General features: G+C 41.2%; 1 protein-coding gene across 2 annotated transcripts in view; it reads right to left on the reverse strand.

Annotated features, from left to right (window-relative positions):
- Window positions 1-21,748, reverse strand: part of KLHL1 (kelch like family member 1) — a 416,713-nt gene that overhangs the window by 286,320 nt on the left and 108,645 nt on the right. Inside the window, exon 2 of one of the 2 annotated variants that reach the window (XM_024211977.2) lies at window positions 4,816-4,998. The exons of the other annotated variant lie outside the window; for it this stretch is intronic. Coding sequence (XP_024067745.1) covers window positions 4,816-4,998 — 183 coding nt within the window. The remainder of the gene's footprint in view (window positions 1-4,815; window positions 4,999-21,748) is intronic. 2 annotated transcript variants of the gene reach the window in all.

A 21,748-nucleotide genomic window follows, 5' to 3' on the forward strand; every position in this document is an offset into this window, starting at 1 on the left:
CTATAAGAAAGTGAGGTTTGCAATTGTCTGAATCTGTAAAATACTGAACTGTTATCTTGTACAACAAAACAAGGGGTTTCAAATGTTTCTGAAGGCCTGAACCTGTTCCCATTTAATTTAACAGTGGTTTTTGCCATTCATTTCAGGGGGAAGAGATTTGGTCTTTTGAGTGCAGACAACTGAGAAGCCAGAAATGATATACAAGGTTGTCTGAAGCTTTCCTGGTAAATCTAAACAAGATTTGGTTTTTATTTCATGGTCAATCTTATATTTATTAGAGTACTTTCCCAGTTCCAAAGGGATTTAGATATGCTGCAGAATTGGGATGACACATGTGAAATCAAATTTGCCACTGGCAAGTATGAATACAAATATGCACATCTGTCTTCAAAATAAAAACAAGTAGAAAGATGGCACTGAACTAACTAAAGACCTTCTAGTGACAGACTCCTCTGTCAATCCTTCTTTGTCATCTATTGAAGCATTTAAAATTGTCAGGAAAATGCATGGAATGTTGTGACATTTGGGGTTCACCCAGGCCCATAAGGGGTTCAGTCAACACCTGCATTGTAACCTTAGGTGTCTTGTGAGTATGCAGTTTGGTTCAGAGCTCCAGACCCAACAGCCTGACAGGAGCCCACAAGCTTTACCCTGGATTTGCCCAACTTGGATACTCCTTGCAGGCAGACCTTAGTACCCTTCCAGCCCAGAATGTGCCCTCCCTGCAGGGTCCAGTCACGCTCACTGGAACCTAACAGAAATTTATTAGGTTCGCTGCCTCTACAGAGACAGTACAATAATATTCCAATACCAGAAGCACACACTTTACTGAACTTACCCAGCACCGATGATATATAATGAAAGCAAGTTTATTAACAAAAAAAGTATGGATTAAGTGATACCAAGAAAATGAAAATAAAGACAGAGATGGTTATCAGCAAGTGAAAATGAAAACATTCATCTAAAAGTCTAAAGCTTAATTTAGCAAGAAAGTCTTTGTTCAAGATGTTTTTTTCTCTTACCCACAGTCTCCTTTGCAGCCTTTTACTGGCTGGCCTGGCTAGGACCCATCACTAAAATCAAATTGCTTGGTTTGTCTCCTTAAAGTGAAGGATAACTTAGCGGTTTGCTCCCCCTCTCTTTATAGTTCTGTGAACTTTTTAAATGTATAATTGTGAAGGGTACTCCCAGATATAGTTAATTAGTTCATGCTGAGTAAAGGAGCCAGGAGGTCTGAAAGATAAGGCTCCATGCTGGTTTCTCCCCACCTGTAGTTGCTACTATGCAAATTCTCTCTTCCTCCTGCAACCTCCGATACAAATGAATAGTGCAATACAAATTGCAGTGGTTCTCAAACTTTAGGAACCTGAGGGCCCCCATTTTTATTTAAATTTTCCGGGGACCCCCAAACACCCCAGCTCAGCCCTTGCCCCACCCCCCATGGGCTACAGACTGTGGGCTGGGAGTTTGGGTATGGAAGGGAGCAGGGTGCAGGCTGGGAGTTTGGGTGTGGGAGGGGGTTTGGGCTCTGGGAGGGAGTTTGGTTCAAGGAGGGAGTGCAGGAGGGAATTAGGTGCTGGAGGGGGCTCAAGGCTGGGGCAGGAGGGTAGGGTGCGGGAATGGGTGAGGGGGATGGCACTTACCTCGGGTGGCTCCCGAAAGCGATTGGCACATCCCTCTGGCAGCGGCTCCTAGGCGGGGGGCCAGGAGGTCTCCACACGCTGTCCCTGCCTGCAGGAACTGCCCCTGCAGCTCCCATTGGTCGCAGTTCCCGGCCAATGGGAGCTGCGGCGTTGACGCTCGGGCCAGGGGCAGTGCATGGAGACCCACTTCCCCCCGGGACGCAGGGACGTGCTGGCCGCTTCCAGGAGTGGTGCGGTCTCAGGTTCCCCACTCCTTCCCCTCCCTCCCAAGGCCTCTTTCAGGCTGGGGAACAGCTTCTTCAGGCCAGGGAACAGCTGTTCCCTGGCCTGAAGGAGGCCCTGGGAGGGAGGGGGAGGAGTTGAGGGAGGAAGGAGGGAGGAGTTGATCAGCAGGGCCCGCAGACATCCCGGAGTACCCTTGGGACCCCCAGGGGTCCACGGACCCCAGTTTGAGAAACGGTGGTCTATTGAAAAGGGAGCACACCTGGTCTGAGGTGTCGGCCTCCTTCCTTTGTTTATCAACTCCCCCTGACATGCCTGGTTTAAACACCTTTTAGGTCACAGACTTTAAAACACAGCACTAGTGACCATCCGTACTTTTACATGCAGCATGGCTACATATATTTTACAATGATATTATTGCCCAGTGTGTTATCAGTTTTCAAATGATACTTCACAAGGCATATTCTGTACAAAATTATTGCAGTAGTGTGTGGGGTGTGAATACAGGGTGCCTTGGATCACAGATATACCTTAAACAATTCAACTTATATCATGGCAAAAAATGAGAAAATATGGTACATGTACCTAATATATTTTTTTGTTGTTTAATCCAATCTAATAATGTGGGTTAAGTATTAGATGAGATTTTTTCCCCACCCATGTTATCCATGTGTGAAAGTTGGACAGTTAGGCACAAACCGATTAACTTTTAGAAAAGTAATAACCATAAAGGATTATGGGCCTAATTCTCATTTACTCTAAAACCCTTTTACACTGCTGATAGTGAAAAGGGATCTTGAGATGGGTGTAAATTAGTGGGGTCTTAGTGTAAATGATAACCAGTCCTTAAGTATTCTTCTGGGTCAGGATCTATGTATGAGCCCATCCCAGAGGACTGGAATCCAGTTCACACAGAGGAGATGTGACGATTCATCTATGATCCTCCTCTCCCCATGTGGAACTCATACCTACATGTGAAAGGAGTCTGGACAACCCAGCTATGTCTGAACACTACCACATCGGCTCAGGATGTCTGGTGGGCGGGAATGCTGGAGTTGAGCCAGGTAAGAGGAAGGATAATGAGAGACAGTGGGATTGTCAGTTCAGTAGATAAAAATTTTGAGGAGTTTGCTTGCAACTGGCAAATGGGAATTGTGCAGATATTGGAGGTTAGAAGAACAGGAACCAGATTTTAAGAGTATGCTAAAGCAGGGGCATAGAAAGGTGAAAGAGCACTGAGCAGGGGATGGAGAGTTCTGAGCCACTTCCACAATTGCTAATGGGGACCTAAATGGAGAGTCTATTTCTGCATTATCATTGATAGGTACCTTGCATCTTACGGTACGTCTTCACTACCCGCCGTATCGGCGGGTAGCGATCGATTTATCAGGGATCGATATATCGCGTCACATTAAGACGCGATATATCGATCCCCGAACGTGCTCCCTGTCGACTCCGGAACTCCACCGGAGCAAGCGGCGGTAGTGGAGTCGACAGGGGAGCCACGGCCGTCGATCCCACGCCGTGTGGACCCCAGGTAAGTCAATCTAAGATACTTCGACTTCAGCTACGTTATTCACGTAGCTGAAGTTGTGTATCTTAGATCGATCCCCCCTCCCCCCAGTGTAGACCAGCCCTCAGTCCCTTGCATTTGTTCAGCATCTCATTTACTCAGATACTATGGTTATGGTGGTAAAATAAAAACCTAAATGGAAAGAATTTTTTTTTCCTTATCATTGCTCTGACTTTCCCAGTCTTGCATATCCCTTGCATGGTTCTTTCATTTTTCTCAGTATGAGTAGTATAATTCACAGCTTTTCTGCATTGCATAAGGAGACAATAACACCAGTGCACGGCAACTCCGCACAACCTGTACCTGTGCCCATGACAGTTTAAAGTGATGAGGCATTCCTTGCAATTGCCCACAAATACCACAGGTTGGTTACAGTCTGAATAAATGGCTGAAACAGAAATACACTAGGGCAGTGGCTCTCAAACTGTGGGTCATGATCCCAAAGTGGGTCATGACCCCATTTTAATGGGATCGCCAGGGCTGGCATCAGACTTGCAGGGGCCCGTGGCCAAAGCCAAAGATTGAGCCCCACCACCTGGGGCTGAAGCTGAAGCCCTTGGGCTTCAGTCCTAGGCGGCGGGGCTCAGGCTTCGTCTTTGGCCCCTCACCCAGGAGAGCGAGGCTCGGATGGCCTCAGGCTTTGGTTCCCTCCTCTTGGGGTTGTGTAGTCATTTTTGTTGTCAGAAGGGGGTTGCAATGCAATGAAGTTTGAGAAGCCCTATGGTCTGCTTTTCAGAGGGTTTTCATGCCCAGTATTTCCCCCCACCATGAGAGCCATTTTACTGTCACAAAACCAGAGGTCATTTCTGAAATCAGGCCCTCAATGAAGAGGCTGTATTTTCAGGTGTAAATGAAAGCCATAACCTAAGAAAAGCATCATGTAGGTCTGCTGTCTCATACCAAGATGACCCTTTGCAATGCATTTAATTTTGTATTTTTTTACAAGCTGCAAGGGCAATATATATTTACATGCATAATTATGATTAAAATGAGTTAGTAACATTTTTATTTTTAATGCATACTTTCTGTCTATGCAGGTTAACAGTTTAGGAGAAGGGCAGTATGAGAATAATTATTTTATGTGCATATTTTGGTTTAACTAATTGTTTTAAAATTTATAAATCTGTTGTAACTAATCATAAGCATAAATGTTACATACTGGGGGAAAGACACCTGTAAGGACTGATTTGCAGGTACTGACTTCTGTGAACATCCTCACTTGAGCAAACTTAGTTTTATGTGGATTTAAAACACTAAAATCAGAATGGTAGTTTTGCATCCATTTTGCACATGCATAAGTGACTTTTCAAGGTGCAGGTTGATAGATAATCCGGATGTTTATTTTAACTGTTTCAACACCATGTTTTTATGCCCTACCTATGTGCAGGTATCCTACGGTTCCCAGCAATCAGGATAACATCACAGAGTTGCTGTTGCTTCAAGTAGCTTTCCATCTTTCTGAAGGTTTGTTCAGCATGGTGCACTGCCTGATAGAACTCCTCAGAGCTACTGGAGTCCATATCACATTGAGGTGTCAGGGGATGGCCGGCTGCTGACAACCTGTGAAACACAAAAGAAAGGAAGTGTTGAAATGCCACTAATTGTCTAATCTTAATCACAGACTTCTAGAGGGTGATAGGGAGAAAACAATGCATCTTTTCCTATCATCACTGGAAGCACAAGACAGCAAAATATTTTTTTCAGTTTAAAGAACCAACTAATGTACGTAACAGTGGCTTAGCAAAACCATTGTTATTTCAGGGACACTGAAAAAGTATATCATTTCTTTCAGCTAAAGAAAAATATTATTAAATCTGGAAAAGTCAAAGAATAAATACGAGTTTAACATACTTATGCTAATATTAATTGTAAAATTTGGTCTTTAGGTTATTGAAAAATTAACTTTCATTATCTTGTTACTATTTTTGCACTGTAAATTCTTATTATTGACAAAACTGTATAAGTTGCTATTTATACAGGAATTTTTGCAACAAAATACATGGAAAAGTGAGTTGTCACAGAAGAAATTAAGAAATAGAACCTCTCTATACTTTTTATAAGTGTGCCTTGTTTAGTGCAGTTCTTTAAATCTTAACATTGTTATGATCCACTTCAGAAGACAAAACTGACTTCACTGGAAACACAATTGGGCCCTTAGTGTGGTAATAAATATCCAACACTGAGCCAGAACTTTAACAAATAGTTAATGATGCTATACTTAATTTAGCATATTGTGGTGAGCTATTTGTGATACCAAAATTCAGAAAGCAGGTCTTAGAGATTAGGGATAGATGTAAAATGCCTATGAAGATCCAAAACCTTGGATTTCAAAGTTTGAAGAGTTTCAGATCTGAGTACAAGCCCTTTGCTAAAAGTAAAAATATCTGCCATCAGAATTATTGATCCTCCACGTGAGTTTGTGCTCCCAATCATTCCTTGAGCAAAATGGAAGTATGGTACAAAAACAATCCTCTCCTTTTACAAACATTTTGTGTGACTACTTCAAATTAAAACTGTGGATATTTTTCATATCTAGTGGTGTTAAAAATGGTGTGTTTCACATAAAATTCATCAAATTCTTCCACTCAGCCAAACCTATTCAAATCATCTAAATCAACAGGATGGTATCAGAGTAACTGAGGGCAGAATTTAGCCCAATATATCAAAGATATGCTCAATTAATAAAAAGCAATCACAATGTACAAATATTCTATCAAAATGAAAATGCTAAAGATAACATACGGTGATTATTGATAATTGATAAACAGTGATACAACCTTTTCAAAGCAAAAGTTGACTCCAGTAACAACAATATTCCAGTGACATTATTGACAGTTCCGCAGCACCATACACAGGACTTAACTATGCATACCCAACACAGGCAAAATTCCTACTGAAGTCAATAAAGTAATTTCACAATTATATGTTAAAGCAGGAAAAACAGATGCCATAAATAATAAAAACAAAAACAAAAACAAAACCACAAGAATGTTTACTTTTCTCTGGTTGCAACTTCTCTTTAAGTGTATAAAAGAGTTATAGTAACTATTTCTGCTTTTCCATATACACATACCAAAGATTTTATATTTTCAGATTCTAAATCTGATCTGTATCCAAAGCTATTCCACTACTATATCCTGCTGTTATTGCCAGGTAAAAGAGGGCAAGACTAGGAAAGCATCCCTATTCCACACCGATTCTTAGATATCATGGTGTCCCCTTGAAATGGTTGGCAGCAAGCATAATTTGGGGCGGCCTGCAGATGATTCTAGGTTACAGAGCACAGACACAGTCACCTCTGCACCTCCCCTACTGAGCCACACCATGACAAGTTTAACAATATATGTGAACCTGAACCAATTATACTTCTTGATATAAAATAAGAATTGACAGAAAACAACTGACAGAACTTTATTGAACGTATTACTAAATAAATCACTTTATAATGTACTACTTATTTAATTTTCTTGTACCCAACCTTGAAAAAGAGAAAGCATACAAATAATAATGAATGGAGAGGACCCACATGATGTGACGTATGAGACAGGATATGGTTGAGTGGAGCTGCAGCCCTGCTGTTGTATTAACTTAGATGGAATATATAGGCCCAAAGAGTCAAAGGCATTAACATGACCCTGTCACACTGCCTAACATTAAATAGTTTTCAACAAGGTTCTGGGTTTGGTATACAGAAATTTCAGCCTTCTTAGTACCATTGCAAACACCATTAAAAGTCTCAGTATCTTTCTGGGTATCTAGTAAGGTGTTCTTAAATGATTCCCAATTATCGTTCACACTTTTCTGATCAAATTCTTCCTCCCAACTGATTTAACTCATAACTGTTTTTTAGCTTTGTGAAATTGGCCCTATTAAAGCACCATATTATATTAGGACTGTTAAACGATTTAAAAAATAATCGTGATTAATCACATGATTAAAAAATTAATTGTGCAATTAATCGCACTGTTAAACAATAATAGAATACTATTTATATAAATATTTTGGATGCTTCTACATTATCAATTATATTGATTTTAATTATAACACAGAATACAAAGCGTACACTCCTCACTTTATTTTTGATGACAAATATTTGCACTGTAAAAAACAAAAGAAATAGTATTTTACAATTCCCCCATTACAAGTACTGTAGTGGAATTTCTTTATCATGAAAGTTGAACTTACCAATGTAGAATTATGTATAAAAAATAACTGCATTCAAAAATAAAACAATTCAAAACAGAGCCTACAAGTCCACTCAGTCCTATTTCTTGTTCAATCAATCACTCAGACAAACAAGTTTGTTTACATTTCCAGGAGCTAATGCTTCCCACTTCTTCTTCACAATGTCACCTGAAAGTGAGAAGAGGTGTTCTCGTGGCACTGTTGTAGCCGACGTTGCAAGATACTTGTATGCCAGATGCGCTAAAGATTCAATGTCCCTTTATGCTTCAACCACTACTCTAGAGGACATGCGTCCATGCTGATGATGGGTTCTGTTCTTTAACAATCCAAAGCAGTGTAGACCAATGCACATTCATTTTCATCATCTGAGTCAGCTGTCACCAGCAGAAGGTTGATTTCCTTTTTTGGTGGTTTGGGTTCTGTAGTTTCCGCATCTGAATGTTGCTCTTTTAAGACTTCTGAAAGCATGCTCCACACCTCATCCCTCTCAGATTTTGGAAGGCACTTCAGAGTCTTCAACCTTGGGTCAGCTGCTGTAGCTATCTTTAGAAATCTCACATTGGTACCTTCTTTGTGTTTTTCAAATCTGCAGCGAAAGTGTTCTTAAAATGAACATGTGCTGAGTCATCACCCGAGACTGCTATTATATAAAATAAATGGCAGAATGTGGGTAAAACAGAGCAGGAGATATACTATTCTCCCCAAAGGATTTTAGTCAAAATTTAATTAATGAATTATTTTTTTAACAAGCATCATCAGCATGGAAGCATGTCCTCTGGAATGGTGGCCAAAGCATGAAGGGGCGTACGAATGTTTAGCATATCTGGCACGTAAATACTTTGCAATGCTGGCTACAAAAGTCCCATACGAACGCCTGTTCTTACTTTCGGTGACATTGTAAATAAGATGTTGGCAGCATTATCTCCTAGAAATGTAAACAAACTTTTTTGTCATAGTGATTGGCTGAACAAGAAGTAGGACTGAGTGGACTTGTAGGTTCTAACATTTTACATTGTTTTGTTTTTAGTGCAATTATGTAACAAAAAAAAATCTACATTTGTAAGTTGCACTTTCACAGTAAAGAGATTGCACCACAATACTTGTATGAGGTGAATTGAAAAATACTGTTTCTTTTGTTTATCACTCTTACAGTGCAATTATTTATAATAAAAAGTAATAATATAAAGTGAGAAGTATACACTTGTATTCTGTGTTGTAACTGAAATCAATATATTTGTTAATCTCTGCCATTTTGGTTTCGTGGCTTTTTTACATGCACTTTGCACAGTTGTATATAATGGCATAAAGCACAGGGCAATGGAGACCCAGACCTTAGATGTATTTAGTAAAAAGGCTGATAGTAGGGTGGAGCTAAAAGAAAGACAATAGGAAAGAGGTGCCATGGGGATATGGAGGGAAGTGGAGGGCTATGTTGTCAACACTCACTGGTTCTCTCTCTCTCTCTCTCTCAGGGAAAACTGAACAATTAAGTAGAGACAATGCAACCCTTGAGCTGCTGAGCCCCAAATATACAAATAGCAGACAATAGCATGTAAAATATATGGCTGACAAAGGCTCAAAATGAACAGAAGAGAAAGAAATGTTCTACAAGCACAGACAAAAAAAATCTTCACATAATTTCTTCCCTAACCAGTGCTTATTGTGTACATTGTGTTCATTAATCTGTGGGATTGCTGTTTCTAATCTAAAATAGTCTGTCAAGAGTCATCGCCTATATCAGTGATCAACTGTTACAATTCAAGAGAGAAAGAATTTTATAGCATTTCTAAACTCTTGCTTAGAGTAACAGAGGATTGTGGTTTTGTTTGCAATCAAAGGTTTGGTTTCCAGTCTGCCACCAGCAATCAAAGTTGTAACTGTATGTCCTACTAGCAGTTTAAACAGATTACTTGTCTTCAATTTATTTAATCAAAACCAAGTTATCCAGAGTGCTAAATCAAAGTGAAATACTTTGAATTTTCTTCTCTGGAAAGTTATATCAATATTTATTTGCAGTTCAAAGATTGTATTACATTTTTGTTATCTATTTCAAGGATTTTTTTTTCACAATATTTCTCTCTCTCTCTCTCTCTCACACACACACACACACACACTGAAGTCAAGTGAAGATCTACTTTTTAAGCTCACTGGTTGCACAAATCATCTGTTCCGTTCCTACAGCTAAATCTGTATAATGTATCATTGAAAATAGAATTTCATCCAGGGACTAATTTGGGACTCAAACTACTTGTAACCAAACTCATTTCTTAGTCACCACAAGGCACCATTCAAGCATTATGGCGTCCAAGTACCTAATCAAAATATACCTGATTGTCAAGCTATTCCAAAAGGACAGGAGACACTTGCTATGGTTTTAATCAGGCTGTGACTTTATTATTAGATGTCTGGGACTGCACAGCAGATAGAAGTGTACAGTGCAGGTAACTCCATGTTCATTCAATAACTACCTGGGGGGCTTCTATCAGCACCCCTCCCCCTCCTTTTTTCCATCCAGGTCCCACAGCCAACCTACTGCTGGGACCTTACCATCCACATTCCCTTGTAGGATGATTTAGGTGAGATATAAGAAAAGGGAGTTGGCTCCCTGCTGTACCAGTCATAGGCGCCCCAAACCACCCTCCCCCACGTTCTGTTCTTTTAACCAATACCTCCTTTTAAAGTCCTTTACCAAGCCATTTATCCGGTCACTATATACCAGTGCAGTATCTGCACTGGTCATCAGCCCCACACTTACTTAATGAGTAACTAACTCCTTTCACGTCTCACATCAACAAAGCCCTCCCCGAACCCACTGTGAGGAAGGGAAAAAAAACAAAAAAAACCCCACTCCACCTAAGCTACTCTAGTGGTGTGGGGAAAATTCCTTACCAGTCCCCCTAAAAAGGGGCAGATAGCACAAAGTCCACAGCAGGTCCTGACAAAACTGGTATTTTGTCCCCTAAAGGGAAGGGAGGGTGGGTGCTGCCTTGCCTGCTTCGTGGAAAAGGGCTTCTCCCACCCAGGCTTGCCTCTTTTCAACCCTCGTGCCCTTCTGGTCCCAGGGAATTGAGTAAGCATTGCCACACTGAACCATTCCCACATTTTGCAGCAGTCTGATCTCTCTCCCCCCGACACCCGTAGAACACTGTTTCCTTTCCCTCGGCCAGCTGGACAACATCCCCCCCAGTTTAAAGGTGCAGTGTAGTCAATCTGATGTTGCATGCACAAAGTTTTCTCTGAGATCAAGGGGAACTCCATATACAAAATAGCATCAGAATGTTATTAACCTGAATACAGAAAAATAAAATGCCCCTTTTCCACAAGACTTATGAACATTAGGAATATTCTCCCTGAAAGAGTTGCTAACAGCATCTCAAAATAAAGCACTAAACATGAGGAGGAAAAATCATAACATTAACAGAATACTTAAATAAACATGATTCAATCACACTGCTTGTCAATGTTTCCCATTCCCATTTTTATTTTTGTGACTATTGAGATTGTAAACTCTTCGGGGTGTAGATCTGACTTGCCTTCACATGTGTCTGTAAAGCATCTAACATACGATTGGCAATATGGAAACAATAATAAAATTAGATAAAAGCAGAAATAATACCAGGAAGAATGGACTTGTGGCTAAACCATTGGCCTGGGACTGTAGCAATCTGGCTCAATTCCTAGTTTGGATACAGACTTGCAGTGTAACTTTGAACAAGTCACATGGTGTGGATTTTCAAGAGTTTAGGGCCAGATTTTCAGGTGCTCAGCACCCACAACTGGAGACAGATTTTTAGAAGAGCTCATCTCCGGTTCCAGGGGCACTGGAACCTTTGTAGAAGTGTGGGGGTCAAAGCCAAAGTGCCCCTGCCCTCTCTGCAGTTGGCTGCTCCAGCGGTGAGCCAGCTGCCCTCTCTTCTGGTGTCATAGACGTCCCTGGTGGGTGAAAGGTGAATTGCAGCACCTCCCCGGCAGAGTCTATTATTCTGAGGGGTGAGGGAGAATCTGCTGGTGACATGAACTCTGCTCTTATGTTTCTTTTGTTAAAAAGTGAATGGCATGTCCCTCCCACTTTTAAACGTGTGGGACCATGGCCCCGTGGTGCCATCCGGTTCCGGTGCCAGTGATGTAGACATCAAAAAGTGCTCTGACCTCAGTAGCTCCCATTGTGACACTTATGGAAAGATTTTCAAAAGAGTTGAGATTTTTTGCTTCAAAATTTCTAGTCCTTAATCTCTCCATGCCTTAATTCCTTATCACTAAAATGGTAACAAGTATGCTTTATTTTCTCACATGAGTGGTAAATGAGCAATTAATTAGCATTGATGAAGAGCTCAGATACCTTCACTCTGGTGAAAGGGGATGTTCACAGACAAAGTATAACACCTGTAATAGTGACTGCAGGATTTAAAGTCTTAAATTCTGTTTTTTAAATAATTTTCTTGTTTCTGGATTATCTAAATCTAAGATAAGGTCATATATTGTGGGGATGTAAAATTCCATGAGAGGGTAAGGGTCACGATGGGACACTTGCCTGGCAATAAATCATGGCCTTATGTAAGGCCCCCTGGTGGTTATATAAGATGAGGCCTTATGTAAGGCCCCCTAGTGGTTATATAAGATGAGGCCTTATGTAAGGCCCTCTGGTGGTTATATAAGATGAGGCCTTATGTAAGGCCCCCTGTTGGTTATATAAGATGAGGCCTTATGTAAGGAACATCTGAACCAATCGGTGTGGGGCTGTACATGTGATAAACACATGATTCTCCTTCTTGTCCAATCGGTAGATGTGTGATTACAGCCTAATTGTGTTATGTAATGTCAAGAAAGACTATAAAAGAAAGCTTGTAATAAACAGAGTTTGAGTCAGCTTGCAACCACATTGGTCGTGTGCTTTATCCGCTCCCCATTGGAACGCCACAAATGGTGACCCCGACGTGATTCGGCTTGGACATCAAGGCAACCGATTAAAGCCTAAGAAAGAAAAGGAAGGTACTGAAGATGAAAATGAGGAAACTTCCAAAAGCAATAATGCAAAGAGGAAAAAGAAGAAGAAAAAGCATGAGAGGAATAATACAGCTCGGGTGGAAATAAATGGAAATGGTAATCATAATGAAGAAGAAAAACAAACACATATAAAGAAACAAAAACGTAAACATGCAGAAGAACCTTACACCAGAACAAAAAGAATTAAATATATAAAAACATCTGCAGCCACAGAAACTGAAAAAAGTGAGGATGCATGCAGTAGTTGGTGAACATCATAAATCACAAGAGGAAGAAAGTGAACAATAATCCCAAATTCAAGGTTTTAAAGGACAAAGTTAAACTCATAAAATAGAAAATGTGTTTATATATATATATATCCTATAAAACATGAGGTTTCCAATCTTGCAGCCAGTCCTGAAACTGAGCTTAGACTGTATAATTGTCTTTGAAAGGAATTAACACTTTCAGTAGAAACATTTCTAAAAGACATACTTTCTATATAAAATATTCTACAAAGTTAAGTTAAGAGCCATCTGCACAAGTATTATTTTATTTTAGATTTTATTATAATTCATGGCCAAACCTCAGAAGCTTCATGGTATATTGCAGCTCAACAATTGCAGCATCCCACATAACAGCATCCCAAAAAAGGACACTCATCTGAGACAGATGTATAGTGTTAATGAAGGTGGACCCACAGGAGAAGATGTCAGTGGGCAGCACCTTATCCAAGGTGAGGTATGGCTATTGTCTGGCTAACAACTGAGAAGTTACTGAATAGGTTGTTCAGTCCAAGAGTGTCCTGATTAACAGCTACAACAATGGAACTTTCAGCCAAACCACAGCCATGTAGCTCATCAGTAGGGCTGACTGGAAAACAAGGATTTTATTTTGCAAAAGATTTGTATGTTTCAATATTTATTTTCATTCAGATGTGGAACAAAACCAAGACCTAGCCATTTTTTCCCCACAAAACCAAGACCTAGCCTTTTTTTTCTTTCATGAAGGGGGGGGAAAAAAACAGAGAGAGAGAGAGAGAGAGTGCATCCAAGAATACCTAATAGCCTAGCGGTTATGTCACTCACCGGAGTCACTGGAGGCCCTGGCAAGCAAAACAGGGGGAGGTGGAAGGGGAGGCAGGAGGGCGCGGTGCCCTGTGTGCTCTGTGTCCCCAGGAGCAGCAGGCAGAGACCACAGCAGCCATGAGCCAAGCAGCAGGGGACACAATGCAGATGATTGCATGTTGCAGCTGTGGTATGTACATGGTTCTCGCAGGGGAGCCTGAACAAAGGTATGTTTGTATGAAATGCCGCCTAATAGACCTGCTAGAAGAAAAGATTAGAGGGTTGCAGATGCAGGTAGATACCCTGGTAGAGTTTAGAAGGGGATTCGAGCAGCTAATGGAGCAGAAGCAGGGTGTGGCTGAAGGGGAATGCTCAGGGGTGCAGTTGGAAGCACGGGCTATGGTCTGTGAGGGGGGAATGTCAGGGGCAGAACAAGAGCAATGGAGGCATGTGACTGTGAGGAGCAGGCCAAGGAAAAGGAGGGCTAGTGAGGGGGAAATAGAACTCCGGAACAGGTTTGGGTGTTTGGATAACGAGGAGGGGAGGCAGCAGGTGGTAGCTGATGGTGGGAGGCAGAGGAAGAAGAGAAGAGCGGCTAGTCCAATAGAGAGAGGGGAGGAGTTGATGGAGACAGCATCAATACCGGGCCCCAGTAGGATACAGGATGGCACTAGGGGGACTACAAGGGAAAATAGAAAGACACAGGAGTTATGACTACAGGGAACAAGGGATAGATTTGTAGATCGCACTGTCACCAGGCAAAGGCAGGTTTATGTGATTGGAGACTCCTTGCTGAGGAGGTTGGACAGGCCTGTGACCAGAGCAGACCCAGAAAACAGAAGGGTGTGCTGTCTGCTAGGCGCTAAGATACGGGATGTGGACCTGCGGTTGAAAAGGATCCTAAAAGGAGCGGGTAAGAACCCCTTGATCATCCTTCACGTAGGAACGAATGACACGGCTAGGTTCTCGCTAGAGAGAATTAAGGGAGATTATGCCAGGCTGGGGAAGCCGCTAAGGAAGTTGAGGCTCAGATTATCTTCAGTGGGATTCTGCCTGTTCCTAGAGAAGGACAGCAAAGGGCTGACAGAATTGTGAGGATAAATAGCTGGCTAAGGGAGTGATGCTATAAGGAGGGCTTTGGGATGTATGGCCACTGGGAGGCTTTCGGGGACAGACAGCTGTTCTCACGGGATGGACTTCACCTGAGTAGGGAAGGAAATAGACTTCTGGGAGGGAGGCTGGCTCATCTCATCAAAAGGGCTTTAAACTAGGAATTTGGGGGAGACGGTTGGGAGATGTCCAGTTAATCTCCACGCCAGATTCCAACACTGAAAAGGAGAGTGAAGAGATAAGCACAGATATAGATAGGGGTAGGGGATTGGATATAAGAAGGAGGGGGCGGATGGACAGTATGGGGTCCGTACCAAATTGCATAACTAATGGGAGAAAGGATAGACAGCATACAGTAAGATGTTTATACACCAATGTTAGAAGCCTAGGTAACTAAATGGAGGAATTGGAGCTCCTGGTCCAAGAAATGAAACCAGATATCGTAGGAATAACCGAAACTTGGTGGAACGGTAGTCATGACTGGAGTAGAGGTATGGAAGGGTATGTGCTGTTTAGGAATGACCGGAAAAAAGGTAAAGGTGGGGAGTGGCATTGTATGTCAATGATGAGGTAAAATGTAAAGAAATAATAAGTGATGGAATGGATAAGATGGAGTCTGTCTGGGCACTAATTACACTGGGTAAAAGAACTACTAAAGCCTCCCCTGAGATAGTGCTCGGGGTGTGCTATAGACTGCCAGGATCTAGCCTGGATGCGGACAGAGAACTATTTAATGTTTTTAGGGAAGTAAAAACTAATAAGAACTGTGTAATTATGGGGGACTTTAACTTCCCAGATATAGATTGGGGAACAAATGCTAGTAACAATAATAGGGCTCAGATGTTCCTAGACGTGCTAGCAGATGAATTCCTTCATCAAGTAGTAACTGAACCGACGAGGGGTGATGCAATTTTAGATTTGGTGCTGGTGAGTGGTGAGGACCTCGTTGAGGAATGGTTGTAGGGGACAACCTTGGCTCGAGTGACCATGAGCTAATTCGGTTTAAACTAAATGGAAGGATTAACAGAAATAAAACTGTGACTAAGGTTTATGATTTCAAAAAGGCCAATTTTAATAAATTAAGGCAACTACTTAGGGAAGTGGATTGGGCTAACATACTTAGGGATCTAAAGGCAGATGACGCCTGGGATTGTTTCAAGTTGAAGTTGCACGAGCTGTCCGAGGCCTGTATCCCGGGAAAGAGAAAACAGTTATTAGGCAGGAGATTTAGACCTAGCTGGATGAGCGGGCGTCTCAAACAAGCGTTTAAGAAAAAACAGAAAGCGTACAAAGAATGGAAGAGGGGAGGGATCGGCAAGGAAACCTACCTTATTGAGGTCAGAGCATGTAGGGATGCGGTGAGAAAGGCCAAAAGCCGTGTAGAGTTGGACGAGGGGAATTAAATCCAATAGTAAGAGGTTTTATAGCCATATAAATAGGAAGAAAACAAAGAAAGAGGAAGTGGGACCGCTGAAGAATGTAGATGGAGTGGAGATTAAGGATAATTTAGGCATGGCACAATATCTAAATGAATATTTTGCATCGGTCTTTAATAAGGCTAATGAAGGGCTTAGGAATAGAGGGAGCAGGACAGAGGGGAATAAAGGAGGGGGGATTGACATTACAGTATTAGAGGTGGAAGCCAAACTTCACCAGCTAAACGGGACTAAATCGGGCAGACCGGATGATCTTCATCCTAGAATATTGAAGGAACTGGCACAAGAAATTGCGAGCCCCTTAGCGATAATTTTTAATGAATCTGTAAACTTGGGGGTGGTACCGTTGGACTGGAAAATAGCTAATGTGGTTCCTATTTTCAAGAAGGGGAAAAAAAGTGACCCGGGTAACTACAGGCCTGTTAGTTTAACATCTGTAGTATGCAAGGTCTTGGAAAAAAATTTGAAGGAGAAAGTAGTTAAGGACCTTGAGGTGAATGGCAATTGGGACAGATTACAACATGGGTTTACAAAAGGCAGATCGTGCCAAACCAACCTGATCTCCTTCTTTGAGAAAGTAACAGACCTTCTAGATAAAGGAAATGCGGTGGATCTAATATACCTCGATTTTAGTAAAGCGTTTGATACGGTACCGCATGAGGAATTATTGGTTAAATTAGAAAAGATGGGGATCGATATAAAAATCCAGAGGTGGATAAAGAACTGGTTAAAGGGGAGACTGCAGCGGGTAGTACTGAAAGGTGAACTGTCAGGTTGGAGGGAGGTCACCAGTGGGGTTCCTCAAGGTTCGGTTTTGGGTCCAATTTTATTTAATCTATTTATTACTGACCTCGGAACCGAATGTAGGAGTGGGCTTATAAAGTTTGCGGATGACACAAAGTTGGGAGGCATTGCCAATTCGGAGAAGGATCGGGATATTCTGCAGGGAGACTTGGATGACCTTGTAAATTGGAGTAATAATAATAGGATGAGATTTAATAGTGAGAAGTGTAAGGTGATGCATTTAGGGATGACTAACAAGAATTTTAGTTATAAGCTGGGGACTCATCGGTTGGAAGTGACGGAGGAGGAGAAGGACCTCGGAGTCCTGGTTGATCGCAGGATGACTATGAGCTGGCAATGTGACGTGGCCGTGAAAAAAGCTAATGCGATCTTGGGATGCATTAGGCGAGGTATTTCTAGTAGGGACAAGGAGGTGCTGCTTCCATTATACAAGGCGCTGGTGAGACCTCATTTGGAGTACTGCGTGCAGTTCTGGTCTCCCATGTTTAAAAAGGATGAACTCAAACTGGAACGGGTACAGAGAAGGGCCACTAGGATGATCCGAGGAATGGAAAACCTTTCCTATGAAAGGAGACTCGAGGAGCTCGGTTTGTTTAGCCTAACCAAAAGAAGGCTGAGGGGGTATATGATTGCTCTCTTTAAATATATCAAAGGGATAAATACCAGGGAGGGAGAGGAATTATTTCAGCTCAGTACTAATGTGGACATGAGAACGAATGGATATAAACTGGCCATGGGGAAGTTTAGGCTTGAAATTAGACGAAGGTTTCTAACTGTCAGAGGGGTGAAATTCTGGAACAGCCTTCAGAGGGAAACGGTGGGGGCGAAAGACCTCTCTGCCTTCAAGATTAGGCTAGATAAGTTTATGGAGGGAATGGTTTGATGGGATAACGTGATTTTAGTCAATTAGGCAATAACGTGCCATCACTGGTAAAATGTGGGTCCAGCTGGAGAAACTTGCCTGTATGCTCGGGGTTCTACTGATCGCCATATTTGGGGTCGGGAAGGAATTTTCCCCCAGGGTAGATTGGCAGAGGCCCTGGAGGTTTTTTGCCTTCCTCCGCAGCATAGGGCAGGGGTCACAAGCTGGAGGATTCTCTGCGACTTGAAGTCTTTAAATCACGATCTGGAGACTTCAACAGCTGAGATAAGGGAAATTGGGTGGGTCAGCTTTTGTGGCCTGCATCATGCGGGAGGTCAGACTAGATGACCGTAATGGTCCCTTCTGACCTTAAAGTCTATGAGTCTGTGAGGTGTGAACTGTAGCCAACAGGCTATTTCTGGGTCTGGGGTCTCTCTCTCTTCTATCCCCTATGCTGGGGTGCAGAAACATTCCCCTTGAAAGTTTCATCAAAAACAATACATTTCTGTTTGTACCATAGAATCTCTATTCTCGAATTCCATGCTTGAATAATAAGAATATAGCAGTAGGGATATATTACCAATCACCTGACCAGGATGGTGATAGTGAATCTGAAATGCTCAGGGAGATTAAAAAGGCTATTAAACTAAAATAAAAAAACTCAATAATAATAGGGGATTTCAACTATCCCCATATTGACTGGGTACATATCACCTCAGGACGGGATGCAGAGAAATTTTCTTGACACCTTAAATGACTGCTTCTTGGAGCAGCTAGTCCTGGAACCCACAAGAGGAGAGTCAATTCTTCGTTTAGTCCTAAGTGGAGCACAGGATCAGGTCCAAGAGGTGAATATAGCTAGACCGCTTGGTAATAGTGACCATAATATAATTAAATTTACCATCCCTGTGGTGGGGAAAACACCACAGTGGCCCGACACTGAAGCATTTAATTTCTGAAAGGGAAAATACACAAAAATGAGGTTAGTTAAACAGAAATTAAAAAGTACAGCACCAAAAGTAAAATCTCTGCAAGTTGCATGGAAACTTTTTAAAGACACCATAATAGAGGCTCAACTTAAATGTATACCCGAAATTAAAAAAACGTAGTAAGAGAACCAAAAAAGAGCTACCGTGGCTAAAAAACAAAGTAAGAGAAGCAGTGAGAGGCAAAAAGGCATCTTTTAAAAAGTGGAAGTTAAATCCTAGTGAGGAAAATAGAAAGGAGCATAAACTCTGGCAAATGAAGTGTAAAAATGTAATTAGGAAGGCCAAAAAAGAATTTGAAAAAACAGCTACCCAATGACTCAAAAAGTAATAGCAAAAAAAGTTTTAAGTACATCCGAAGCAGGAAGCCTGCTAAACAATCAGTGGGGTCACTGGATAATCAAGATGCAAAAGGAGCACTCAAGGATGATAAGGCCATTGTGGAGAAACTAAATGAATTCTTTGCATCGGTCTTCATGGTTGAGGATGTGAGGGAGATTGCCAAACCTGAATTATTCTTTTTAGGTGACAAATCTGAGGAATTGTCCCAGATTGAGGTATCATTAGAGGAAGTTTTACAACAAATTGATAAACTAAACAGTAATAAGTCACCAATGGTATTCACCCAAGACTTCTGAAGGATCTCATATGTGAAATTGCATAACTATTAACTGTATTCTGTAACCTATCATTTATATCAGCTTCTGTACCAAATGACTGGAGGATAGCTAATGTGATGCCAATTTTTAAAAAGGGCGCCAGAGGTGACCCCGGCAATTACAAGCCTGACTTCAGTACCAGATAAACTGGTTGAAACTATAGTAAAGAACAAAATTGTCAGAAACATAGATGAACATAATTTGATGGGGAAGAGGCAACATGGTTTTTGTAAAGGGAAATCATGCCTCACCAATCTATTAGAATTTCTTGAGGAGGTCAACAAGAATGCTGACAAGGGGGATCCAGTGGATATAGTGTACTTAGATTTTCAGAAAGCCTTTGACAAGGAACCTCACCAAAGGCTCTTAAGCAAAGTAAGCTGTCATGGGATAAGAAGGACGGTCCTCTCATGGATTGATAACTGGTTAAAAGATAGGAAACAAAGGGTAGGAATAAATTGTCAGTTTTCAGAATGGAGAGAGGTAACTAGTGGTGTTTCCCAGGGTCTGTACTGGGCCCAGACCTATTCAACATATTCATAAATGATCTGGAAAAGGGGGTAAACAGTGAGATGGCAAAATTTGCAGATGATATAAAATTGCTCAAGATAGTTAAGTCCCAGGCAGACCGCAAAGAGCTGCAAAAGGATTTCTCAAAACTGGGTGACTGGGCAACAAAATGGCAGATGAAATTCAATATTGATAAATCCAAAGTAATGCATTGGAAAACGTATCCCAACTATAAAATGATGAGGTCTAAATTGGCTGTTACCAATAAAGAAACAAATCTTGGAGTCATTGTGGATAGTTCTCTGAAAACATCCACTCAATGTGCAGCGGCAGTCAAAAAAGTGAACAGAATGTTGGGAATCAGTAAGAAAGGGATAGATAATAAGACAGAAAAAACATATTGTCTTTGTATAAATCCATGGTATGCCCACATCTTGAATGCTGCATGCAGATGTGGTCGCCCCATCACAAAAAAGATATATTGGACTTGGAAAAGGTTCAGAAAAAGGCAACAAAAATGATTAGGGGTATGGAATGGCTTCCATGTGAGGAGAGATAAATAAGACTGGGACTTCTCAGCTTGGAAAAGAGACAACTAAGGAGGGATATGATAGAAGTCTATAAAATCATGACAGGTGTGGAGAACGTAAATAAGTGTTATTTACTCCTTCTCATTACACAAGAACTAGGGGTCACCAAATGAAATTAGGGTTTCATTTGAAATTAATAGGCAGGAGGTTTAAAACAAACAAAAGTATTTTTGACACAGTGCACAGTCAATCTGTGGAACTCCTTTCCAGAAGATGTTGTGAAGGGGTTCAAAAAAGAACTAGATACGTTCATGGAGGATAGGTCCATCAATGGCTATTAGCAAGGATGGACAGGGATTGTGTCCCTAGCCTCTGTTTGCCAGAAGCTGGAAATAGGCAACAGGAGATGGACCACTTGGTGATTGCCTGTTCTGTTCATTCCCTCTGAGGTACTTGGCATTGGCTACTGTCAGAAGACAGGGTACTTGGCTAGATGGACCTTTGGTCTGACCCAGTATGGCCGTTCTTATGTTCTTATGCCTCAGATTCCATGGTGTTTTCATTGACTGAATACCTATTTCTTATAACCCACATCAAAGAATTTGGTATGATTGTTTTTATTTTTAAATTAGTCAGAATTACATGACATTCATTTTTATTTTAGTCAACAAAAATATATAGACAGTCTGAAAATCCCTTGAATAATTTGAGTCAGAATGCAGAAACTGATTAACTAGACTTAATTTTAAAGGATCAGGCTTGCAAAATTCACTATGCTTGATATTGAAGAGTGGGCAAAACATATGTTATTCACACTGCTCATTTTCTTTGTAGAATTATAATGTTTGATCTTATTTTGAATATCTCATTTTGAATATATATTGGTATAATGAGATGACTAGTTTGTATATTTAACATTATTTTAGATGTTAATAATTAATAGTTAATAATTTGGCAGTAATCTTTTCCCTTCCCCCCTGCCTATGTTGATAGATGAAAACTGTTTGTTTAGTTAAAATGTTCTTATTTTTGTGTTCATGTTATAGGAACACTTCTGGTAATGTACACATGCACCTAATATTCATGTAATGCCAGGCTGTAAGTTCATGATTTGTTTAAAATGAAATGACATTTAACTAGGAAAAGAGAGACAAAGGTGGCACCTTTAAGACTAACAG

This window comes from Terrapene carolina, unplaced genomic scaffold, assembly GCF_002925995.2.
Source record: "Terrapene carolina triunguis isolate 2854851 unplaced genomic scaffold, T_m_triunguis-2.0 Scaffold21, whole genome shotgun sequence".
In the NCBI taxonomy this organism is placed as follows: Eukaryota; Metazoa; Chordata; order Testudines; family Emydidae; genus Terrapene; species Terrapene triunguis.